Source organism: Peromyscus californicus, unplaced genomic scaffold, assembly GCF_007827085.1.
Source record: "Peromyscus californicus insignis strain IS unplaced genomic scaffold, ASM782708v3 Scaffold_20__1_contigs__length_68692818, whole genome shotgun sequence".
Classification (NCBI taxonomy): Eukaryota; Metazoa; Chordata; class Mammalia; order Rodentia; family Cricetidae; genus Peromyscus; species Peromyscus californicus.
The window spans coordinates 48,906,076-48,932,488 of record NW_026294503.1 but is presented as its reverse complement, the minus strand read 5'-3'; the positions used below and the strand labels follow the sequence as shown (position 1 = coordinate 48,932,488).

The following is a 26,413-nucleotide window of genomic DNA, read 5'->3' as shown; positions in this document are numbered from 1 at the left end:
CAAATATGTAAAGTCAGCTGCTGAATCTGCCAGGATCCCGGGCATCCCTTATTGGGTCGATGCTTGGTGTGTAGTGGGTGCCTTTGTGGGACAGTGGCCTCACAGAGCGACCCTTCCCCCAAGGCAAGCTCAGCCAAAGGCTTCCATGGGAGCAGGAAGAATCAGGAAGGGTACCTGGAGGAAGACCGCAGGCCCAGGGAAGGATATTAGGCTACCATGGCCAGGTTTGAGTTGCACAAAATGGACGTGTTGCCGACCTGAGAACAGGAGACGGTGAACAGGGATGAGGTCAGGCAGGGAGGTCTACTGGGAGGGAAGTGAAAGGGTTTCTAGAGACACCGGCGGGGGGTAGAAGCTGAGGCAAGCTTTGGCAGAGGGAAAGCCAGATGGCCTGTGGCTGCAGGCGCAGGGTGGGTGCATGGCTCAGCCGAGATAGGAGCTATCAGGACCTGGGCTGGGGTAAAGCTGCCACACCTAATCATGGGAGGGTGGGAGGGTGGGAGAGGGTTCCCTGGGGTGGGGGTGGGGTCGGGATGGTTCCCTCTCCCTTTGCGCAGGCTCAGATCCTCACTCCCTCCGGTGAGCGATTTCAGTTCAGTACAGGAAATAGTTACAATTCACATTGCCTGGAGGGGTGGCCAAGCTGCCCTCGCCTTGGAATTCGTCATGGAGAACGGGGTGCCCCGTAAGTACCTATGGCCAAGCGGGGAGTAGGGGCAGTGGGGGACTCCAACAGGAGGAGAAGGAGCAGAGGGCCAGGATTTAGGAAGAAATAGGGAAGACAGAGTTATTAGAGAGGCATAGTTTCCAGAGACATAGTTTCCAGAGACATAGTTTCCCTTCACTCGGAGAGATAGAAAACTCACAGGCAGGGACAGTCATCTCTCACCCCCAGCGCAGGTCCTGGCAGCTCCACAGAGCCACCTTCCCACTCACTCACTCTCTTGGCATCACAGGCCATTTGGCTTTCCCTGGCCTACTCCTCAGTGCTGAGGCTGCTCCCTTCCTAACCATGGGGGAGCCTCTGAGACCCCAGGACCAGGGAAATCTCAGAACTGCAAACGCCCTGTGTCCCACGGGACGGTTAATCTGATTGTCAACTTGATGAGCTCTTGGATCACCTTGGAAACGAACCTCTGGACATACCTAGAGGGTTATCTACTCTGGGCAGGACCGTCCCAGGAGCTGGGCTCCCACCTGAATAAAAAGCTGTGGTGGTTGTTCTTGGGTATCCATTTGGCCACATCTGTAATTAACTAAAACCTAAGTGGCTGGGCGCACCTGGGAGGGATTTTTCTTAATTACATCACTTGAAGTGGGAAGAGCCACCCTGAAGCCCGACCTTTTGAGGTGGGAAGATCCACCTTTAATCTGGGCTACTTCTTCTGCCTGCATCTTATACAAGGGACATGGAAGGATGAAGCTTTTTCTCTCTCCTGCCTTCCCTTGCTCTTGCTGGCAAGGCTACTCCTCCACTGGCATTAGAGCCCAGTTCTTCCAGATTCTGGCACATATTGAAGGCCAGATGAGACATCCAGCCTCGTGCACTGAACAAGTACTGGATTCTTGTACTCTTCATTGGTATGCAGCCATTATTAGACGAGCTGGAACACAGCCTATAAGCCACTCTAATAAATCACACACACACACACACACACACACACACACACACACACACACACACACACACACACACACACACAATCAGTTTTGTTCCTCCAGAGCAACAGTGAATCCTGACCCCTTTGGGATCAAATGACCCTTTTGCAGGAGTCGCCTAAGACCATCAGAAAACACAGATATTTACATTACAATCCATAACAGTAGAAAAATTACAGTTATGAAGTAGCAATGAAAATAAGTTTCTGGTCTGGGCTCACAACAACATGAGGGACTGTATTAAAGGGTTGCAGCAGGCCGGGTGGTGGTGGCGCACGCTTTTAATCCCAGCACTCAGGAGGCAGAGGCAGGTGGATGTCTGTGAGTTTGAGGCCAGCCTGGTCTACAAAGCGAGATCCAGGAAAGGCGCAAAGCTACACAGAGAAACCCTGTCTTGAAAAACCAAAAAAATAAATAAATAAAAAATAAAAATAAAGGGTTGCAGCGTGAGGAGTTGAGAGCCACTGCTCTAGAGATCCCTGACGAATAGAAAGGCGAAAGGGAACTGAGTCACAGCATTCATCTCTCTCTGCTTCCTGACTGTTGGTACAATCTGAACAGCGGCCGCACACTCCTACCACCGTGCCTGCCCCACCTTGATGGATGCCGTACCTTCAAACTGCAAGCCAAAATAAACCCTTCAGTTGCATCTGCAACAGGTAAAACAACTAATATCCATGACAAGGGTGTGGCTGACGGAAGGGGGACCGAGAGGAGGAAACTTTCAAAGATAAATTAGCAAACCTTTTGGAGTGCATGCCAGAGTTAGGAATGGGAAGGTAAAAAGGGGGTCTTGAAGGCATCTCCATCTCAAGAGGGAATCTCGAGCTCATCATGAAAGATCATCAGTGTAGTCACTGATACTCCTGTGAGGTGGGGACACTGCCGAGCAGGGCAGAGACTTTGGGACCTGAGAGCTGGAAACAGACTGTCATGCCTCCGGCTTCTGTGGCTTCTAAGAATCTGTTCCACTTAGAGGAGCACACAGAAGACACTTACACTGTTTCGTGAGGCCCCAGCGCACCCCAGATGGAAGATCGCTGGCCAGGATGGGGCAAGAGAGAAGGAACTTGGAACTGGGAACCAGAAAGAAAATGGAAGAGAGCTGTCTTGGTTCTGGTAGAATGCAGGACAGCCAAGGTGGGAGACTGAAGCATCAGTGGCTGTCCTGGGCACAGGGAGGGGCCACTGACTCGAAAAGTCATGAGACTATTTCATCAGTGACCAGCAAGCACACAGAAGTCTCAAATTCCATTGGTAGTTTCTAATTTGAATACCGTAGAGACAAGTTGAAGCCTGCCTTTTTAAAAAGGGTTATTTTGTTTTTAATTATGTATATGTGTGAATGTTTGTGCAGGTTTGTATACATGAGTGCAGGGGCCTCAGGAGCCAGAAGAAAGTATGGATTCCCTGGAACTGGAGTTATAGGTGGTGTGAGTTCTGGGAACCAAATTCAGGTCCTCTCCAGGAGCAGTGCGGTGGTTTAAATGAGAATGGCCACCATAGACTCATGTATTTGAATGTTTGGTCCCCAGCTGGTAGAACTGTTTGGGAGGGATGAGGAGGTGTGACCTTTTTGGAGGAGGTATGTCACCAGGATCTGACTTTGAGATTTCAAAACCCTATGCCATTTCCAGTTAGCGCTCTCTCTCTCTGTCTCTCTCTCTCTCTCTGTCTCTCTCTCTCTGTCTCTCTCTGTGTGTGTGTGTGTGTGTGTGTGTCTTATGCTTGTCGATTAGACGTAAGCTCTCAGCTACTGCTCCAGTGCCATGCTTGCCTGCTGCCATGCTCCCATGACTATGATTATCACGGGCTCAGCCTCTGAACTATAAACCCTGATTATGTTGTCTTTTATTTTATTTTCCCCGGAGCTGAGGACCGAACCCAGGGCCTTGCGCTTGCTAGGCAAGCGCTCTACCACTGAGCTAAATCCCCAACCCCTATGCTGTCTTTTATAAATTGCCTTGGTCATAGCGTTTTGTCACAGCAACAGAAAAGCAACAAGACAAGCTGTATATACTCTTAACTGCTGAGCTGGCGCTCCAGCCCTATTCTCGCTTTTTTAAAGTGCCATACATCATAAAGAAGAAGCCTGAGACTTCCAGCTCCTGACAGGGGCCCCTATGTTACGAGAGAAGAAGCCACAGACAGGGATGTTTGTTGTCAGGGAAACTGACATGGGCTACACAGAACAGAGGGGGCCTGGCATCTGAGTTGCATAAACCAGAATCCACTGTCTGTGGTGCTTGCTCCATGGTGAAGTCTGTAGCGCCCTTCCCTGGTGAGGGATGCCTTCTGCGGTCCCTTGGGCTGAGAGCTGCGCATTCAGCCTATTTTTCACGCACCACTTGCTGCAAGATGAGGTGCTTCCCTAGTCAGTGCCGTTTGGAAGACGATTTGAGACTCTTGCAATGGTTAAAAATGGATTTTCATCCCATAAATGTCGCTGGTAGCAACTGGAAGCATTCTTAGAGCCTGAGGAGATGGCTTGCTGCACTAGTGTGAAGACCTGAGTTCATCCCCCAGCATTCATATCAAAAGCTGTGTGGGGAGGCGCACCCTTGTAATCCCAGCACTTCGAAGGCAAAGGTGCCCTGGGGAGCGGGGAGGGGGGCTCCCTGGCCAGCCTATCAGCCTGTCTAGATTCATCAGCAAGCTCTGGTCCCAGTGGGAGATCTTGATTCAGACAAACAAAAAAGATGGACGAAGCCAGGTGGTGGCGCACGCCTTTAATCCCAGCACTCGGGAGGCAGAGGCAGGCAGATCTCTTTGAGTTCAAGGCCAGCCTGGTCTACAGAGTGAGTTCCAGGACAGGCTCCAAACCTATACAGAGAAACATCTCAGCAGCTAAGAGCATTTGCTGCTCTTGCAGAGGACCTAAGTTGGGTTCCCAGAACCCACGTGGAAGCTCACAACTTCCTATGACTCCATCTCTAGGATATCTGACGTTCCCCTTCTGGCCTCCAAGGGAAGATCCCCACATGTGCACATACACATACACATAGGAGAAAATCTTAAAGATGTTTTAAAAGATGGACAGGTCCCGAGGAACGGTACCCAAGGTTGACCTCTGGTTTCCACATGAGAGTCACATATGTACATGTGTCCCACACATCAGTGAACCCAGAAACACACACACACACACACACACACACACACACACACACACACACACTTCTTTGATGGCTTTGCTTTCATAATTTGCATTTTCCTGATAGAGAGAAAGGAGAAATGTTGACCTCTCTCCCCCTCTCAACCCTCAAGCTCTCCCTCCTGCTGGCTTTCTTCTTCTCTGTTGATACGGCTCAAGTCAGACTTTCCAGAATGCCAGACTTCAGCAAACACAAACACTAACCTAGTCCAAAGCAAGCACCTAAATGGATGCAGAGAGAACCTCGTTCCCATCTCCGCAGACACGGTCCTCTGCCTCTTAGTATGCAGTGCACACAGCCTCCGTGACTCCGAGGATGCATCCCATTTAGAGGATAATTAGGAAAATCGGGTTAGGCACAGCTGCTCCTGTCATAGAAGCCACTTGACTGGCTTTTGATCTGTGGTTTCCAGAGATGCCGGGTCCTCATAAGCTGAGCGAAGGACAGGAATACACACTTTAAGAGCTCTTAGTACACAGGCCCTGGGCCCTGCCCTGGGCTCCACGCTGGGTGGTATCTGCCGGTCTCCATTATCTACATTCCTGTCACCTACCCCATACATCTAGAGTCACAGGGTAATGCATTCAGGTGGCCCAGGGTCTAGTGTGGTCTCTCTGGGACCAGAAGAGAGCTATGCTATATGAGAACAGGAACCCCAGGATGACAATGTTACAAACACCAGCACCTCTCACCTGGCCCCAAACTTCAGCATAAGCAAAACAGTGATCAGAGATGGGAGGGGCCGGGGGTGAACAGCCAGCCAGTGTTTGTATACCATACAATCATATTGACCAAATACACAGCATAGGGGCTGGGGGTGGAGCTCAGTGAGAGCGTGTATTCATTACTTTTCTATTGCTATAATAAAACACCACACCCAAGGCAACTTACAAGAGTTTATTTGGGCTTACAGAGGTTTTGAGTCCACAATGGTGGAGCCCACTCTCAGTACCATACTTCCTCCACCAAGATCACATCTACATCATAATAGATGACGAGAAGCCAGGTGCACACGAACACCCTCACTAGCAGTTAATACCCGGCAATCTCCATTCTCATCTAAGGTGGTTACCCAGGTGGGCACCCGTGAGTGATCAAGAACCTCACAGGTGTATATACTCAAGGGAGAAGTCACCCAGGTGTGCCCCGTCATGTTAGCATGTTAGCATTTTCCACACACGCAAACTAAACCTGCAGCCTGTGGTGGAAGTGCTGCACACGCACGCACGCACGCGCGCACACACACACACACACACACACACACACATTTGGGCTCTTTGCTCACCACCTGTCTGGTTCATCTGTCACCCACTTTTCACATTGCTGCAACAAAACATCCAACAGAAACAGCTTAAAAGGGGACTTGTTACTGCCCACCGGTCCAGGGAACCTCAGCCTTCGATGGCAGGGAGGGTGGGTGTTCTCTCCATATTGGAGAGAGCACAGGATCATATCACACAGCCAACTAGAAAACAAGGAGCCAGACTAAACCTGGAAATTCGCACAAATCTGCCCCCACCCCCCCCACTCCCCACCCCCTGCCCCGTGAGACATTTCCACCTGCTAGACCCTACTTTTCAAAGGTTCCACAACGCCCCAAATAGGGCCACCAGCTGGGGACGGGTGTGCACACGGATGAGCCTGTGGGAAGACTGTCAAACCATCGCGCTCCATCACACTAAGTGCTTTTAGGAGTTTTTAAAACCTGAAAAGTTCATCTCGTTTCCTTTTCCTATGACCAGAAAGTTGGTAACTTCCACAAAATATTTTATACAAACAGTTTTTATAGATCTGGGGGAAAGGGAAGGAGCCTGGAGTGGGGGAATCGGAGACCCTGAGATGTTTGCACTGCTCACCTCCAAATCTCCAAGCAATTTTGGGAGCGCTAGAAGTGTGCCGAGAAGAGGCGAGCAGAGCTAATGGATTCGCTGATGGAGAAAATGCCTGATTCCCCAGGTTACACTGTGGGAGCAATCTTAACTGCACTTTGGGGTGGCGTGCTGGAGCCTTCTGTAATCAGACTCTGTAAACTAGCGTTTGGAGTCGTGTTATTTAATCAGTTTGCTAATTTAGTGATTTGGCAGGAGAGTCGTCTGTGATTTTCACTGTAAAGGCTAAGAGCATGAGAAGATAACCAAGCCAGCCTGGAATCTTCAAACGGCCTCAACACTCTCCCCCACCAATCCACCAAGCGTGAGCCGTTGGGGTGGGGAGTGGGGGGGGGGGCACTTCTCACCAGCTGCGGAGATCAACAGCCTTTCATCCAAAGGACTCTAGAAGCATCAGCACACGGAGACAACATGCATTTGCATTTAGCAGCAAGCCCCGAGTTTTCCTTCTGCAAACCAGGCAAATGAAGCCACGAACGCACTTCGTGCTCCTAAATATTTTATAGATGAGCAGAGAGCGAATAACTTGGCACCTAGTCTGCCATGGCGATCCCTGAAAAGAGATTTCTCCTGGCTTTTATTAGACGATAGATGAGCAAGCTCCTTTAAATGTGCCTCTCTCATCCCCAGACCCCTCATCACCAATAAAGAAAGTGAAAAAGACAAGTGCCTTGATTGTGGATAGAAAGACAAATGCCAGGCCTGTTAAACATTCACACCTTGGCCTGACTGTGTTTTGCCCTTCACCTGCCACATGCTATCACCTGTCTGCAAAAGAAAAGGTTCTGCTCACCCTTCCCACCTAACTTGAGACCAGTGTTTTGGAGGAAGGAAGAGATGATGAATGGTTGGGGGAGAATTGAGGGGTGGTGAATTTTGGGGTGAATTTTGGAGATCAGACAACCAAAGGACCCTGGGAGGCCATGGCGGGGGGCAGGGTGGCGCACCGGAGGAGAGTCTAGGGCAGGGCCTGCTAGGGCCAGCCTGGTACAACATTCATCTTCACTATGGAAGCCTGAACACAGTCACGGGCACAGACGATCTCACGGGGCTGTATACAGAGAAATTACTCATGAAGACAGAGAAAGGGCTCATTTCAATGTCCCATGTCTTTCCATGTGTTTGTCCCAAAGGTTAGAATGGGGAATACATGACAAGCAGGGCTAATCTGGGGAAAGATGACCCCCAACGGGCCTTATTTCTTGACCTGCCTCATGAGGTGAAGAAGAGACTCTCCCAAACTCAGTGCAGGGGCTGTGGTGTGGCTCAAAGGCTGAGCCGTTGCCTGGTCTGTTAGTTGAGGTTCTCTAGAGAAGCCAGAAGCAATAGCATGGATGTACATCGAAATGGGAGTCACTAGATCGGCTTACATGGTACAGGCCGGGTAGCTCCACAGTGGCTCTCACACTGGACAGGTTGAGAACCCAGAGTTGCTCAGTCCACAAGGCTGGTTGCCTCAGTTGTCCCAGTTTGCTGTCAAAGGCCTGGAGGCAGGGGACAGCAGGGCAGAGCTACATTTTGTGATGGTCCCCCCAGCCCCCCAGTGAGTGCCCTGTAAGATTTAGATGTGATTCCACCAGTGACCAAATCCAACAAGACCTGCTATGGGGGAGTCGAGAACGGGGCATCACACCTGTGCACCGGCACGCAGAGGCAGGAGAATCATCGAAGACGCCAAGCCAGCTGGAGCTACAGAATGAGACCAGAATGAAATGAGCTTCAGAATGAGAGAGAGAGAGAGAGAGAGAGAGAGAGAGAGAGAGAGAGAGAGAGAGAGACAGAGAGAGAGAGAGAGAAAGAGAGAGAGAGAGAGATTGCTGTGGAGTTCACTGTAACAAGTGAAAGTAAGTTTCAACTAAAGAACCTATGTACCTGTGTGTTTACATAAACCTTACATCCGTGTCCAGACACATTCTATACACACACACACACACACACACACACACACACACACACGATTGAAAGACGCCTCAGCAGGTAAAGGCTGACCCCCCAAAAAACTCAGAAAAGTTACCCTTTGACCTTTACAGGCTGCCTGTGGACATGTGCACCCCCATTAATAACTTTTTAAAAGATGTATTTATGGGTAAGGGTGCTTTGTCTGCATATATGTCTGTGTACCATATGTGTGCCTGGTGGCCGCAGAGGCTGGAAGAAGGCATTCAATCCCCAGAAGGAGAGTTACAGATGGCTGTGAGCCACCACACAGGTGCAGGAGATCAAAGCCAGGTCCCCCGATCGAGCAGCCGGTGCTCTTAACCATGGAGCCATCTCTCCAACCTGCAACAACAAGCTTTAAATAGACATATGTGTATCTTGATGGAAGCCTGACTCTTGTGGAGGGGCTGCTAGGGGTGCAGTTCAGGATGCCTTGCAGGCTGAGCTCCTCCTGGGCCTGAAAGAACTCTACCCTTAACCTTGAAACAGTTTGTCTATGTGACACAGTTGGTTTGAGCCCTTTTCATCTGCTGATGCAAGAAAAAAAAAAAAAAACATTTACGAAGAGTAAACAGGCCTGATTTCAAAACCAATTAGAATTCGTCTTGATTGAGAAAATGAATACTCCGGCAAGCACAGCAGGGCCACAGCTAAAATCGCAGCCCAACAAGAAGGGATGAGACTTCATCCCCGGTGTCAGCTTCTCCTCTGCAGTCACACACACACACACACACACACACACACACACACACACACACACACACACCCCACAGTGGACCAGGGTGCCAAGCAGCTGCGAGCGGGTGACACTCTTGAATCAGAAGTGTGTCACACAGCTTGACTCGGTGCTGGGAATTGTCCCGGCACGGTCAACATTTCAGATTCACAAGGCAATCAGTAAAACGCAAGGTTTGGAAAGACTGTTCAAACATGAGTGATTTTTGAATATTTATTTCGTAGAGCTTAACAGATGGGTTTAGTGTTTTCTTCCAGGAAAGCTGGACAGAGTGGCTTTCGGGCAACAGACCATGCAAACCTCAGCAGTATCATCCCCCGTTGTGTGGCTGAAGATGACCCAACTGTACCAGAGCCCAAACCACCTTGTGATCGAAGGTTCTAGTTCTCTGCAGCCTGGAAGAAGAGCGCAATGGAAAGACTACTGCTTAGGGGCTGTATGCCTCAGTCACTGTGGGGAAGCAGGTGACTAGACAGATTGTAAAAGCCTGTCTCTGAGGTACAGCCACCCAAACATCCCGACACATGGAGGGACAAAGCAGATGTGGCACTCCCATCTACACTCAAGAGATTCTGACCCTTGCTGTGTGGCTTGGGCTCAGTTTTTTTTTTTTTAATTTTTTTTATTTAAAAAATTGTATGAGTGTTTGCCCAAACGAATGTCTACCATGTGCCTGCTGTGCCCACTGAGGTCAGAAGAGGGTATCAGATCCCCGGGGACTGGAGTTACAGATGATTGTAAGCTGTCATGTAGGTGCTGGGAATCAAACCGAAGTCCTCTGGAAAAAATAGCTAGTGCTTTTTGGGGGGGTGGGGGGCAGGGAGAGCATTTCAAGACAGGGTTTCTCTGTGTAGCCTTGGCTGTCCTGGAATGTGCTCTGTAGACCAGACTGGCCTTGAACTCAGAGATCTGCCTGCCTCCGCCTCCCGAGTACTGAGATGAAGGGCCTGTGCCATGCCAACCCGTTAACCACTATGTTGGGCTCAGTTTTTAAAAACAAGAACAAGCCGGGCGGTGGTGGCGCACGCCTTTAATCCCAGCACTCGGGAGGCAGAGGCAGGCAGATATCTGTGAGTTCCAGGCCAGCCTGGTCTACCAAGTGAGTTCCAGGAAAGGCGCAAAGCTACACAGAGAAACCCTGTCTTGAAAAACAAAAAACAAAAAACAAAAAACAAACAAAAAAAAAAACCCAAGAAGAAAAAGACTATCACAGCAGGGCTAACTGCTACCATAACATGACAAGAAAAAGGTAGAAAGTGGGGTGGCCTAGGGCTCTAGGTGGCCCAGTGAGCATCGACTATAGTTCTGGAGATGAGGGCTGGAGAGAGAGATGGTCTCAGTGGTTAATAGCACTTGCTGTTCTTCCAGAGACCCCGAGTTCAGTACCTAGCCCCATGTCAGGTGGTTCAGAACTACCTGTAAATGCAGCTCTAGAGAATAGGACTCCCATTGCTGGCCGCCTGAAGGTACCTGCACACATACACAGACACATAAAAAATAGAATACAAAGTTCCAAAAAGGAAAAAGAAAATCAGTTTTTAAGACCCCCAAATGAAAGGCTAGTGAGTGAACTCTGAGAAGTACCCACTAGGGTATCAGTGGAGAGAGCGAGGGAGGAAGAAAGCAGAGTCATCGTCCAGTGTCCACGTCCTCAGATCCAGACATCCGCAGATCTAAACAAGTATTTTTTGAAGCTAGTCTTGGTGGCACAGCCTATAAATCCTACATGTCAGAAACAGATGAGTATCTTTCTACACCTCAGATTTCATTAAATAACAATGAATTCCACAGCTACACCAGCAGCAATTTGCTAACCGGTCCCAATGTCCCTCGACAGCTGGCCATTGGCAAACAGATTCTCAGCTGGTAATGCTGGCCGAGCACACATTCCACAGTAATGCATGCGTGACAGAATGACAACAAAGGGTTAAAAAGGTCCACGTGGAGAGAGGGCTGCTACAGGAGAGTTCCAGTGAGGCCCTGAAGCTGGCAGGTAAGATACCAACAACCCAGATGGAGACCTTCTGGTTGTGCTCAGAGCTGCTGTGGGGTCACAGGGTCAAGCTGGGCTGCAGAAGGACCACTGAGAAAAGATGAAGGACTGGGTCCAGACAAATGGATAGAGGATGAATGGATAGACGGATAGATGGGCAAATGGATGGATGATGGATGGATGGATGATGAACGGATGGAAGGCTGGATAGATGGATGATGGATAATGAATGGATGTTGGATGGATGGATGATAAATGGATGATAGATGAAAGGATGGATGTTGGATGGATGGCAGTTGGAGTTAGTGGTATCAGATCTTGCCCTGCTTAACTGAAGGCCCTGGGACAGTTGGGGGTTCTCTGCCTATCGGTCCCTTAACACATACCAGGTGGTGAGATGGCAGGTTGGTGGGAAAATCACTAGCTCAATGTTCAGTGTCTTCATTAAGGGAAGTTGGGGATAGATGTAGCTCAGTTGATAAGAATGTTTGTTTAGCATGCATAAAGCCCTGGATTTGATCCCCAGAACCACATAAACCAGCTGTGGTGGTGCACACCTGTAATCTCAGCACTCTGGAGGAGGAGACTTGAGGGTTAGAATTTCAAGGCCATCCTCAGCTACATAGTAAGTTGGAGACCAACCTGAGTTGCACGAGACCTTGGCTTATACACACTTACACACACACACACCCATAAAATATCAAAAAACTAAGGAAATTGGAATAAATCATCATCTTCAGATAATACTGATGTCCTCAAATTATAAATGTACACAAACTTTTTCAGTACTGGGTTTGGATGCAGGGCTTGTTTATGCCATGAAAATGCTGTGTATTCCTTGGCCTCACCCCAACTGCCTCACTCAGAATGACTACAGAGAGGAGGAGAGTAGGTACACAAAGATGTGCCCAAGGGCCCTGGGCCACAGGAGGCTCCTCTGCCCTGGAATTAGAGAGGAAGCCACATGGACACCTACATGTGGCCAGTGTCGGCCTGTCTGGAATGAACGTCAAGCACCTGACCTTCCCTTCCACACGGTTTCCATTTCCTGCCCGGAAGAGCTGTACGGGAACTTTTGCAGACAGACAGGAAATACTAAGGACCCTGGCTGGAGACTGTGGAAATTGGCGGGAAGGGTCAAATTCAAGGTGGCATGGCTCTGGTATGGCTGCTAACAGCAGTGAGTTAATGTCTCTGCTTTAACGTCAGGTGGCAATCAGTCGACCCAACCAGGCAGGTGTTGTGTTGCAGGAAATCCTGTCCCATTTGGTTTCTCTTCTTCCCCATTAGGAAACACATTTATTTCCACTCCCGAGTCCGATATTAAGGCCACAGTGTCATTTCATTGTGTTCTAATATGTCCAGCAGTTGCTCTGCTGGCTTGGGATTTCAGGGAAATCAGGTTCAGAGCAGTAATTTCTGGCTATGATAATGAGTGGGAGAGATTGCTTTCAGGGCTCTGACTCAATATAGGGAGGTCACTTTGCAGTCCATGGTGATGGATGGGTCCAGGACTGCTATTATCTTCACTAGACGAGGCAGACTGCTTTAATTGACCAGCTCATCTCCACCGTGACAAACACAGGAAGCCTTCCTCCATTAGGGGCTGACTGATCGAAGCAGGGCGGGGAAAAGAGGCTGTAATTTTCTCAGTGGGTCAAATTCATCGAATGTACTTTCTTTTCAAAAATGATTGCTATTTATTTCTCTAGCAAGATCACGCAGCATCTCCTTTTGCCCGCTCATTCTTTGTTCTTAAAAGTTATCTAATGATTTGGCGAGGAATCCTGCAATTTGCTTGTCAGGAAAGTGCCACGTTTGAAGCCACACTCTGGCGCTGAGACAAGTTGCCAGTGATTACCGTTAGCCTCGCTCCTCCCGGGGCAGAACATCGCTTCTTGGACCACTGCTCCCACCCGGGGAAGGCAGTGTTGAGACAGCCTCCCACGGCTCCTTCTCACTGCACCGGAGAGTGTAAAAACATGCCAACATTTAACTCAAAATTGAGTAGCAATTTCCAGTCTTTGGGGTTCATCAGCGCAGGAGAGGCCTATTCCTCTCTATCTTCTACACTTACTCCAGTCCCACCCAGATGCCTGGTTCTGCCTCCTGCCAATGCCCTGGGCCTCTCCAACTGGCTGCTGTGGCCTCTGGACTCCCACTGGGTGCCATGCCTCCAGCCCCCAACCCCACCCCCCAACTCTGTTTCACATCCTCACCCATCCCTATTTCACAGGACTGGGAGGCAGAGAATTTATACTCGATAAGAAAAGGCTTCTGCTCTGTTGTGGTGCTGGGACTCAAACTCGGGGTTGTTTTTTTTTCTTTTCTTTTTTTCTTTAATCTATCACACAGAGACTGCCAGTCTCCCAGTCCCCAAAGAGCTTCATGACACAATCAGTGATGGTATTAGTGGAATCTTTTTATTTGGGGCAATTGTGACACGTTAGCATTGTAAGATTGAGATTACTAAGGAACCCGTTTCCCCCCAGTGACCACTGTGCAATAGCATAGAATCATGTTGGGGAGACCAGAGCCTCAGGAAGGGCTTTCCAGGAGACCAGAAATGAGGCAAACTCAGGACAGAAAGCCAAGAGGGACGGCCCAGCGGCTCCTGAGTCGCCTTGGCCCAGACACTGGGGGATGGGCGCCATCACTACAGCTCTCCTCTAAGTATCAAGATAAGTTTCAGGACAGTCAGCCTGGGGATGCACAGATGACTGAGCCAGCACACTCCAAGAAGGAATCTGGTGTCCTTGTAGGAAGACGCAAGCTGGCTACAAGACCGGTCCCTTACAGAGTGGAGCAAAGGTTAATTAAACACATGGCAAACGCTGTCCCCGCCTAGATCCTTCCTTCCACATGCTGAGGAGAAATGAAGCATTAAGCTGCAGAGAATCTGGGCCAGGGCCCACAAAGGAGCTGCCTGCCCTCCTTAGCTTTCTAGCCGGGCTTCTGAAAGCCCTTTTTGAGACTGCTGGCTCTGGTCAGTCCACCACACTCTGAGAAGGGAGAGAAGTCACCTTTCTCCCCTGGGTCTCTGGCTTCCACCTTGGCCCACCACCTCCTCTTGCTCACCCCAGAGCAGCCTGCAGGGCAGCCTGCAAATCCAACAGGTCTGGCCAGGAGACAGCCAGGCTGCTTTCATTAAGGAGCCAGAGGCAGCTCCCAGGGCAGCACAGCCTTGATTAAAACCAGACTTTCCCAAGTGCCTTTTCTGGGTTCTCAAGGGTCATGGGGTCTGCAAATCTGTGTCACACAGTTTCCGCAGCTCCCAACGTCAGGACCCTAAATGGGTTCCTTCTTCTGTTAAAAAGCATCAGTGAGAAAGTGCAAACAACTGGCAACTCTCCCAGCCACTGAAGGGAACACGTTTATCCTCCGCCAATACCAGTTCCCACTGCAGGTGGTAAGGAGAGGGAGGTCTGCAGGGGCCTGGGACCCCAGGGTGGGGCTGGGTGCAGGCAGACCCCCAAGCCCCAAAGTCATTTAGCAAAGACATAAAGGCCACGGGGAGGACAGGCCAGTGCTGAGATCCCAGACACACCCTGTGTTTTCAAAGACTTCAGAGGAGGCTTAACGCTCCCCCCACCCCATATCTTTTTTCTTTTTTTCTCTCTCTCTTTTTTTTTTGTGTGTGTGTGTATGGTGTTTGTTTGTGGAGACAGGGTTTCTCTGTGTAGCTCTCTGGCCATGCTGGTCATCGCTCTGTAAACCAGGCTGGCCTCAAACTCCACAGATTCACCTGCCTCTGCCTCCTGAGTGCTGGGATTAAAGGTGTGTGCCATCGCTGCCTGACTTATATTAATTTTTAAAGCTAAGAATATCCCCAAGGGGCTGGAGTGGTTAAGCACACTGGCTGCTCTTGCAGAGGACCTTCCCAGCATTCACAGAGTGGCCTACAACCATTTGTAACTCCAATTCTGAGGATCCAACACCCTCTTTCTGACCTCCACAGGCACAAGGCATCCATGCGGTGCACACATAGACATGAAGGCAAAAATACCCATACACATAATAAATAAATAAATCTTGTAAATAAATAGAAAAACATTCCCAAAACACCACTTCCCAGAGACCTGAGTCAGAGTAGACAGATGCCCATGTCCCAAGCCTGGAGCTCAGGACACAGCTGGCCAGCATACCCTCAGGCTCTGCATCCCAGCTTCCAGCCAATGGCAGAGTGACAACACTCAGGAGCTGCTGGCAATGTGCCTCAGTTGGTAGAGGACTTGCCCAGCAGGCACAAAATGCTGGCTTTGATCACATAAATCCAAAGTGGTGGTACATGCTTGTAATCCCAGCATTTGGGAGGCGAAGACAGGGGGATCAGAGGCTCAAGGTCATCCTGGGCTATATAGTGCATCTCACAAAAACTGGGTCTATCCCAAATACATCCAGACTCTTAACATTATCCCTAAACAATTCAGTACAACTATTTTAGTATGTTTTTTGAGATGGGGTCTTTACGTAGCCCAAGCTGGCCTTGAACTCATGTTGATCCTCCTGGCTTCTGGGATCACAGATATTGAATTAGCCACCTGGCTCAAGACTTTGCATTGGAACCTACAGGTGACTCACAGCCTATGTGCAGTCCATGTGCAGACACTGTGGCTTCACTGTGGGGTGCACATGTGATCCCTGCACTTCAGGGGCTGAGTGAGGATCCCTGAAAGGTCAAGGCCAGCCTGAGCTAAGTGAGACCCTGTCTCCCACCCCCCAAAAATCCTGTAACATTTTATTATATGACAGCCCTGAGCATCTGTGGATACTGGTATCCAAGCAAAGGAAGGGGTGGCTTCCAACTGATCCCCTTTTAAAGACTGAGGGATAACAACTCTATGAAGCCAGAGCGAGAGGAGCAGGTGGCAGACAGAACTGAGTGTGCTCTTCAGCTAGCCTTGAAATAGGGTTGTCTGGTCCATCTGGGGACCCGATGCTTTCAAAAGGGTCCTTAAAAGAGAGCAGAGGCAGGAGTCAGGCCTGCTGGCTCTGAAGAGGGAGCCTGGGCATCTTTAGAAGCCAGCCTTACCCAGCAGCACCTGGGCCCATGGACCCTCTGGACACCTCAGCTCCCTGCTGATGATGGCTGTGCAGCTCGAGTCATGGTGTGACAGGCAGAGCAGCCATGGCTATCAGCAGACAGTGTACGTCCCCTCTGCTCAGTATCCTAGCATCACACCAGCACTGGGAGGCCACGCTGCCACTGAAGTGGCCTGTGATGACAGGGCCAGTGTCCCTTGGGGCCACCCACAGCTCAGCCCTACTCCCGGTAGGTTGAAGCCCACCAGCAGATTTAGGGGTCTGTGAGGGAAAGGCACTTTGGGGAGGTCACCTGAAAGCTCTTAGGCCCAGGACTGCGCAGGTCAGACTGTCACATGTCCTCAGGAAAAGCAGGTGTCCAGACAGACGCATGGCCTGAAAGACAGACCACATCCAGGACACAGCTGAGTGTTTCAAATTTATTGACGTGATTTCCCATAGGATTATGGCCCAGAAGCACTCAACTGTGTCTCCTCCAAACAGGCCTGTGGCCTGGGAGAGTCCGGTGCTCATCCAAGCTGCTCTGGGGGACTCAAGTTACAGGAACCGAATCCCAGCTCCAAACTGGACGCCATCACAAATCCTAAAAAGAAAGGGAGAAGTCAAACCCGGCACCCCTATGTCATCTGCTAGCCCCCCAGTTCCGCCAGCGCCAGCGTTAGCAGAAGAGAGAGCCTCCGCTGCTCCAGGCCACCCGAAGGTCCGCCCACCTGCCAGGTGTCAGGAAGGAAGAGAAGCAGGAAGCCCACATGATGGGGCTGGCCCAGAACACAGGATGGTCCTGGGGCTCACAATGACCCAGCAACCCAGCCAGCCAGACCTGTTCCTGATCCAGGAAGGAAGATAAAAAGGGTTACCACAGGTGTGCTCTCTGGAGAGCTCAGCTCTGGGGTGTCCTGTGTGGCCCTTCTCATCCTGGCCAGGCCTGGCTGCGGGCAATGAACAGCCAGCTCAGTGTCCTCAAGACAAGGTTCCCGACATGCCACACTGGAACGTGAAGCTGTCTCTCACTCCCCTGCTGAGCAGCCCTTGTATTGGAGGAGAGCAGCACCCCTGAGGTTGAGGATCTGAGCCCAAGCTGCACAGTGCACCTGCACCCTCAGCCTAGGCTGCCCCTTCCACATTTTAGACCGAGTCCATAAAAGGGACCATGGCTGCTGTCACTGCTTTAGAGAAATATACCCAGTTCCTCAGAGAACACACGGGCATCAGTACAGCTCTGCTCCTACAATTGTGAACAAACCTAAGGTGTTTCTGCTGTGACACACATGTCACAGAGCAATAACCAGGGTGGCTACTCAGGATGGCACCCAGGGTCACAAGGCCAGGGCCCATCAGTCCTCTGCATACCCTGTGGGCCTGCTCAGCCTCTCCCTCTGGGCCAGGTGCAGGTTGCCTTCCTGCCTCACGGTGGCAGTGCTCACCCCTCACACCAGCCCCAGCAGTGGTCACAAGGAAAACCCACTGGTGCCTGCTCCCCCAGAGCTCTTCATCCTGGGGGTGCACTAAGCATGGGGGACAGCACTCACACCTGACAGGCACCGAGGGGAGGACATCAGTGCAGCTGGAGGGAGGGTGAGGAAGGAGGGGATAAAGAGCCTCACTTGTCAGCAGCCATTTCCTGGAGGCGTCTGCAACCCTGCATACTCTGAGCACCGATACACACCCCTCCCCAGGACAGCAGTGCCCAGTCAGGATGCCCTCCCCACCCTGCGTCCTCAGAAAGTCTCTTGCCCTCCCCAGCTGCAATGGTGCCCTTCCTGCAGCTCAGTGAGCAGCTGCAGCAGGCTGATTCAGCTGGGTCTCCAGAGAGATGACAAAACTCTTGGGTCCCAGAGAAGATGGCGCCATAAATCACTCAGGAGGGAGGTCAAAACACTTCAAACGGACTCCCTTTTGTAAAGGCCTCAATTGCCAATTACAGAGCACCTGGCTTAACCCTGGAGGCGGGGCTACAGACTGTCCACCTACCAACCGCCTAGTTTTAGAAACAAGATGAAATTGAGGTCATTTCTCTCAAATGTTATCAAATTCCACTCTTGCTAACAAAGCTGCAAGCCAAGCCACACCAGGGAAGGGTATTTCCTGTTCAAGGCTGACCCTGGACTTCACTGCCCACAGCAAACACCTGCTGCCACCGTCACAACGGCAAACAGCTGCAGCAGCCTGACTGGGCCTTCCCCCGCTTCAGCAGCAGGCTGCGTCTTTATGAAGGCTTGGTTCTGGGTTAATCTTCGAAACATGCTTCTCAGGTTTCACTAAGAGAGAGCTACAGCTGAGGGGTCTTGAGCTGTAAAGAGCACCCGTTAAATGGCCAAGCAAGCAGCTCAAAAGCAAAGTAACTGCTTGGCGCACACTGCCACCCTGTGGCTGCTGTCAGTATTACAGTAGATGGGCCACGAGAGTTGAGGTACTAAAATCAGCAGCAATGCCCACTGGAGCCCACCACACTCCCAAAGCGGATTGGCCCGGGGCACAGCCTGAGAAGCAGCTCCTGGGTTCTGGCTCTGACTTGGAGCCAACCTGCACTCACAATGCTTCCTGCAAGGCTTCCTGCAGGCATGGGCCTTGCAGCCAGCTGGCCACAGCTCCAGCTCCACCTGCATGGAAGGCTGCAGAGCTGAGCCCCATGCTGAAGGCATGGTGTGGACAAAGGACACCACTCAGGGATGAGAAGGGCAGGCCAGGACAACAACAGCAGTCTTGGGGTCACAGACACAACAGCCAGACCACACAACAGCAGGGGAGGAAACATCTATCCTTGAGTCGTCTGTCGCCTTCCACAGACCCAGGGTAGCTAAGTCCAGGCCTACCACAAGGTGGCACCTGGCATCTGCCCTGGGGAAGTGATCTAGCTTGGACAGTCATGTGGGTGGGGCCCCTGTGAGGGGGCTGGAGCCTGCGTAGAACACCCAAGCACTTGTACTGTCTCCCTGTGAGACTGCTTGTCAAGAAGGCGGCCCCGTGCAAGCCAGGCCCAGAGCCCTAGCCAGGAACTTCCTGCTAGCACCTGTCTTGACTTCTGGAGCCTTGCCATTTAAGCTTCCTGTGTATAATAATCCCTCTGGGTCTCCAGACAACTTTACAGTGCCTACAAGATAATGTAAGAGATGGGGTAACTTCTACAACCCTGAACAGCACTTGGCCAGATTCACCCACGACACATAGCCACTGCTCCACGTCCATGGGTGGAGTCCTCCAGCCACAGCTAAGCTGTAGCCAGCCCCAGGCCAGTGGTGGCACAGGGAAGTTCTACTGCATCACACTTCCAGAAGCAGGGTCAACTGCACCACACTTCCAGAAGCTCTACTCGCACCTGGTCAGCTCCTCGGAGCAGTAGAACCCACACTGTCCTGGGGACAGAAGCAGCCGTGTTCCAGGGAAGGGGTGGGCACCTCCCTTCCCCTCCAACTAAAAGAGAAACTCAGCAGAGGACCCACATACTTTCATCCTTCAGTTGACTATTCAATCTCTCCTCAAGTCCTGAACCTTAAAGCCACTCAAGTGACCAGCCCAGAGCAAACTGCAACCCCAGAGCTACAGAGCTGACAACGGCCCACCCACCTGTCACCCCGCTGCACGCCCATAGGAATGCAGTAGTTCAGCTCCAACCGAGCAATGTTGCCAAGCCGGAGGACGATGCCCGCTCCATAGGACCAGCGGATGCATTCAGCCAGCTTCCGGATGTGGGCTTTGGGGCCTTCGCCTGGAATAGCAAAGGTGGTATCAGATGTGTGGCTCCCTCCCTAGCAGGGCCCCTCGCAGCTGGGCCTAGCTAGTGGAGATAGGTACAGGATTGGGTATCTGCTTCCCACTCTCCCAGAGCCAGCTGAATGTCTCAATTCCCTGGGTCTGGCTATCCTGGCCCCTCTGCCTAAAAAAGCTCTCCCAGCAGAGCAGCTAGAAGGCCCTGCCACACCTCAGATAGGGCCCGAGGCTTCCCCATCTGTTCAGCTGTCTCCTGTGAGCACCTAATGATACCTGGGAGCACCTGAAGCTTGTTTGCAGAGAAAGAAGCAGACGCCCCTTACACCTCCCCCTTACACGATGGCATCATTAGGGAAGGCACCGCCCTGCATCAGGACTTGGAGCCGGGGCACACTCACCATAATTGAGGTTGCACAAGTTGCCCGCGTTGAGGAAAAAGTGGGTTCTGAAAAGCTCTCCGAAGCCACCCTGGCCTGGCCGGAAGGGCAGCGGGGTGTAGAGGTGCAGGCCCCCAGCCCAGTATGCCTCCCCTCCCAGGTAGTCTCCTGAGGAGGGAAACAGAATCTGCTGAGTCAGCTCTGTGGGGTCCTGCTTTAGTTCTGCCCCGCAGACCAGGCAAGGCCAGCCTCTCTCCTTTTCAGTGTCCTTCTACCCACACAGCTGAGTCAGGGCACCACAAAAGTACAAGGCTGCCATATGCCGTCTGCAGTGCCTGGAGTGTCCCTCCTCCTCAAGTGGCCACACTGAGCCTCCCTGTCTTTCACCATTACTGTTCTCTATCTGGCACGTCGGGACAGTGTCCACGCCCAGCTTGTCGGGGATGTCAGAGCCCAGGCTTTTGCCCAAAATACCCTGGTTTCAACACTGGAAGGCCAGGCCCGGAGAAAAGTTCCTTTTTGGAGTCAGTCATTGGCTCGAGTTACCCAGGAGAGGAAATCTCTGGGATGACTTCCCTCAGGCCTCAGCAGCTGCTTCCATCAGTCAGGGAAGTGTATGGACTCTGGGGGCCAGAAGCCCGAGCCTCGGTGAGTTGTCCTGCTCTGTGTACCCTCACCCTCGCCCTCGCCCTCGCCCTCGCCCTCCATTTCTCTTGCCACTTGGACGGCTCTTTGGAGCTGCCTGTGTTCCTTGTTCTGTGGCTCTTGCTGTTGTGGCAGGAAAAGCTTCAATTCTCTTAATTCCTTGTTGCTCACCAGCAGCAGGGAGGAAATTTAAGAAAGAAGAGAAGCAAGGGCCTCTGGGAGACCTTCAGTGTGGAACCCAGGGGATTCCAGCAGACCAGCCCTCCATAAAGGCCGCCAATTACCTTCCAGGATATTCCAAATGCATGTAGTTGCCATGTGTCTTTTTGAAAATATATATGAGGGCTGGAGAGATGACTCAGCTGTTAAAGGCTAGGCTCACAACCAAAAATTTAAAAAATGTGTATGAGAGCCAGGTGTGGTAGTACATACCTTTAATCCCAGCACTCGGGAGGCAGAGCCAGGAGGATCTCTGTGAGTTCAAGGCCAGCCTGGACTACAGAGTGAGTTCCAGGAAAGGCACAAAGCTACACAGAGAAACCCTGTCTCGAAAAACCAAAAAAAAAAAAAGATTGGGAAAACGTGGAAAGTGTAGTATATGATTTCATAATCAAGTCTTGGTTAAAGATGAATTCTAGCTCCTTCAGGAAGCTCAATTCCAAGGAAATAAGTAAAATAACTGGAGTGTGGTGGTGCACACCTGTAATTCCAGAGAAGCAAAGGTTCTGAGGGAGGTCGAAAAACCAAAAAAAAAAAAAAGAAACAAAAAACGGGCCCCCCCCCCCCCCCGAAGTGTTTGTCAGCCTATATGTCTCTACACCACAAGTGTGCAGCGGTTGCAGGCACCAGAGAAGCTCATCAGATCCCCAGAACTGGAGTTACAGACGGCTGTGAGCCATCAGGGGGGTACTGGAAACCCAGTCCTCTGGAAGAACAGTCAGTGCTCTTTAACTGCCGGGCCATCTCTCCAGCCCTCGGGTGTCATTTTGCATCTCAAACAAAACAGGTCCAAATTTAATCTACCTCCGTAATGCCTGAAAGTAACTGAGTACCAAACCTGGGGCTCCTTCATTTCATAATTTTCTGTTTTTTTTTCTTTAACTCATTGAGTGATTTGAAACAAATGTGGATGCATGTAAAAGCAGATGTTTTCAGGACAGCTTCTGAACTTGGAATTACAGCATTAGTGGATAGACCTATCATCCAGGTTTTTTTTGTTTGTTTGGTTTTGTTTTTGTTTTTGTTTTTTGGTTTTTCGAGACAGGGTTTCTCTGTGTAGCTTTGCGCCTTTCCTGGGACTCACTTGATTGTTTTTGTTTTTTTATTTTTGTTTTTTCGGGACAGGGTTTCTCTGTGTAGCTTTGGAGCCTGTCCTGAAACTCGCTCTGTAGACCAGGCTGGCCTTGAACTCACAGAGATCCGCCTGCCTCTGCCTCCGAGTGCATCACCACGGCCTGGCTTATTGTCCAGTTTAAACCAAACAAACAAAACAAATCTCAAGAAAATCACCTTATTCACAACCACAGATCTACATGGCTTCTACCTGGTGGCATTATTCGGCAAACCTTCAAAGCCAGAAGGCACGGGACAGTACATGGCTCTGCAGTCTCTGGGAGACAAGGCCTGCAGAGTCAGGGGTGTCCTAGGACACAGGGCAAAGGTCGCCCCCGGAGAGCAGGAACTGGCATGGCTGCTGGAAATGCTCTTATCCTTATACTCAACGAACGCCAACGCTGTTGCAAACTGGTATTTCCACTGCCTCAGTCCCCTCACAAATGACAGCCCATACAGAAGGAAAGTACTGCATGTCTCCAAGCCTAAGCTCACTGACCTTCACTCTGGGGTCCGATGCTGTGCATGCTAAATCCCCGGACGCTCGTGGGACCTCCCAGGTAAAACCTGCAGCAAAGTGACAGGTGTCAGTCAGGTCATTAGGGGAAGATCCACAAGATCCACAGCAAGTGAGACAGCAGCGGGGCCACAGCTGGCTCTGGACCATGACACTGTCTCCACACAGCAGAGCATTAGGAGAGGGTGAGAAAGACGCAAGTGAGCATGTGACACCACCCAACAGCAGCTCCTGCTGGGGATATGAGCAATGAGACACAACAAAGACACATGGGGAAAGTGAGCAAGGAGGAGCAGGACTATCCCTTATAAAGGGTGGGCAGCTGTCTAAGAGCCCACCACGAGGTTCCCTCTCCAACCAGACATCCTATGTGGCAGACACCCTCAGCCACATTAGGTTGAGAAGGCAGAGCCCACATCACATAACAGTGTGGCCCACCACAAGAGGGCCCAGATGATACTGGAAGGAAACAGACCACACAGAGCATTACTCTGGCTTTCTACAATGAATTGTACTATGTTCTAACTGCCAAGGATAGAACTCAGGGTCTCCCCAAAGATTAGTCAAGTTCCTCAAAGACACAATATCCCTGAGCTCCTGTGATACTTTTTAACTGGGGGAGGTTGTTCTAATTTTTTAGGTATTTCTATATCTATCCACCCATATCTACCTCTATCTATCTCTATCTATATAGATATGTATTAGAGAAGATCTCACTATGTAGTCCTGGCTGGCCTCAAACTCAAGAGATGCATTTGCAGCCGGGCGGTGGTGGCGCACGCCTTTAATCCCAGCACTCGGGAGGCAGAGCCAGGCGGATCTCTGTGAGTTCGAGGCCAGCCTGGGCTACCAAGTGAGTTCCAGGAAAGGCGCAAAGCTACACAGAGAAACCCTGTCTCAAAAAACCAAAAAAAAAAAAAAAAAAAAAAAAAAAAAAAAAAAAAAAAAAAAAAACAAGAGATGCATTTGCCTCTGCTCTCCCAAATACTGGGATGAAAAGTGTGCAATACTATGCCCAGCTAGGTTTAGTTTTCAGCGGTCAACCATATGCAAAGCTGTTCCGTGCCCTGGGAAGAGTGGTCCAAGAGGCTGAGACAGTGCACAGGGATCAGGGCTCCAGTTTTCCTGCCCCACAGAAGTCTCTCTAATGTGTCCATACAAACTCAGGGAGCTCAGAGGTCTACACGTGCTTCTACTGTCTGATTGCTACGCTTTCCTGAAAAGTCTGCTGACATCAATAACGCAGGCGGACAGCCAACTCTGGCTTGGGTGCTTCTTAAAGATTTCTTTTTTTTATGTGTAAGAGTGTTTTGCCTGCATGTCTGTGTGTGCACCACACACATGGCTGGTGCCTGAGGAGAGCAGAAGAGGGTGTGTGACCCCCTGTAACTGGAGTTACAGACATTGTAATCTACCACGTGGGTGCTAGATAGATCCCTGGAACCCACATGAAGAGTCAGATGCATAACGAGCAACTGTAATCCCAGCACTCCTATAGTGAGACGGACAGAGAGTCACCTGGAAGGTTGGGCCAGCAAGACTGGTATTTGCAGCACAACAGCAAAATCAATGAAAAACAATGGGGAAGGCTGTCTTCTGTCCTCCACACATGTACCAGGCATATCTGAATCTGCACACACATGCACAGGTGCACACACACAAAACGTTACTTCTGAGAACTTTCTCATGACTTGGTGAACAATCACTCTGTGATCTCTCTATAACATTTAACAAATGAGAATACAAGTTGCATATAAAATACAGTGTCTTCACAGCTCACTCTTTACATACATACAGACACACTCCTAACTAACCAAAAGGAGCCAGCCCAGGGTTAGGCAGACTTATCCTCTGGGAGGACTGAGCACCCTACTTTCTTAAATGTGCCTATATTTTCACTTCTACAAGTACTAACCAAATTCTTTCATCATAATAAAAAAAGAGAGGAAAATTCATTTATTTTTTTTTGGGAAGGAGGGTGCTTGAGACAGGGTTTCTCTGTGTAGACTTGGCTGTCCTGCAACTTTCTCTATTGCCCAGGCTGGACTCAAACTCACAGAGATCCACCTGCCTCAACTTCCCGAGTGCTGGGATTAAAGATGTGAGCTACCACACAGGGCTGAGAAAAAATTTAATACAACAAAAGCATTCTAACAGAAAGCAAGTGGTACTAAGTATGAGTACTGGGTACTTCAAAATCAGTTTCCACATGAAAACCAAGAGCAATCTGAATATTGCTCTCATCTGTTAAAAAACAAACAAAACAAAAAACCAATCCAAAGTCCCAGAGGAAGGCAGGTAGCCTCTGCTGGCACTGACCTGTCAGCAATGCTGGATGGCTTGTCACCGATGGGCACCAACATTCCACCCCAGAGAGACGTGGAGAACACCTGTGCGAAGGCAAACAGTGAGCACCAGCAGCGAGCTGGCTCCACTCCGAATGCCCCTGCTGTGCAGAGCAGGGCACCAGCGGGACACGGGGACCTGGGGATGCCCCTGCTGAGCAGAGCAGGGCACCAGCGGGACACGGGGACCTGGGGTTGTGAGGCTGGAGAACTCGGTCAGGCAAACTGAAATTCCAACAGTCACACAGAAGTACAGCAGGGCTTAGCTTGTGTTCCAGCCAGGACAGGCCCCTTATGCATGAGAAGTCACACCCACGGGACAACCTGATAAGGAAGGTAGCCAGGAACCTGGATATGAGATCCTGCAACTGTTCGGACCCCAAAATCTGAGGAGACTGAGGTACGCAGCTCCTCAGGCTGAAGGTCTCTACAGGCTATGGTGCTCCTGCAATCACACAGTGTAAAGACGTGTGTCTAGCTCTCCTTCAGGGGCAGCACCGTCCAGTAAGGGGGCTCAGTGGCACACTCTTTAAATCGTGTAGGTCACCCCCAGTCCTACTGAGTACCACTGCTGAGCTGGAGGCCCTCACTCAGCAGCCCCAGGCCCTCATGGTGTCAGACTGGCCAGAGCCTCTGCTCCTCTTGGTCCTTCACCTGTCCTGTCCTTGCCAACTCCACACTGCTCAGATGGTCTTTTTCTAGATGCTTCAGTGGGAAGGACTACAGACAGAGAGTGGAAGAGGGCAGGCAGAGCCACAGAGCACACAACAGTCCCATACAGCATGGCAGGATGAAACCTCCCAACTTCACCACTGTCTGGTGGCACACTCACGTGCCCATCTGTTGGTGTGGCACTCTGAAGCCACACACACTACACTACACTTGGTTAAAGTCACCTCTGCCGTAGACTAAGGGAAGGACTCCAGTCTGATGAAGGCTGAGCTAGCTATTCAGCTGGTTACCACACTTCAGACATTTTCAACTTAGCAGTAGGTTTACTGGGAAGTGACGCCATCAGGAAGTAAGTCAAGAAGCACCCATGCTCTACTCGGACATTTCCAACTAGTGGGCGCCACACA

General features: G+C 50.7%; 1 protein-coding gene across 3 annotated transcripts in view; it reads right to left on the bottom strand.

Annotated features, from left to right (window-relative positions):
* Positions 1–9,573: 9,573 nt before the first annotated feature.
* Samm50 (SAMM50 sorting and assembly machinery component) overlaps positions 9,574–26,413 on the bottom strand; it is a 33,137-nt gene continuing 16,297 nt past the window's right edge. Inside the window, exons 11-17 of one of the 3 annotated variants that reach the window (XR_008220608.1) lie at positions 25,309–25,379; positions 22,972–23,039; positions 20,517–20,663; positions 19,975–20,116; positions 16,876–16,993; positions 16,703–16,785; positions 9,574–9,769 (exon numbers count right to left, since the gene is read on the bottom strand). Coding sequence is in view for 1 of the 3 variants with exons in the window: in XM_052748512.1 (XP_052604472.1) it covers positions 16,948–16,993; positions 19,975–20,116; positions 20,517–20,663; positions 22,972–23,039; positions 25,309–25,379 (474 nt within the window). In the remaining 2 variants the exon portion in view is untranslated. Of the gene's footprint in view, positions 9,770–13,768; positions 16,786–16,815; positions 16,994–19,974; positions 20,117–20,516; positions 20,664–22,971; positions 23,040–25,308; positions 25,380–26,413 lie in introns of those variants that run through there. The other 2 variants (XR_008220607.1, XM_052748512.1) reach the window with 2 other exon arrangements.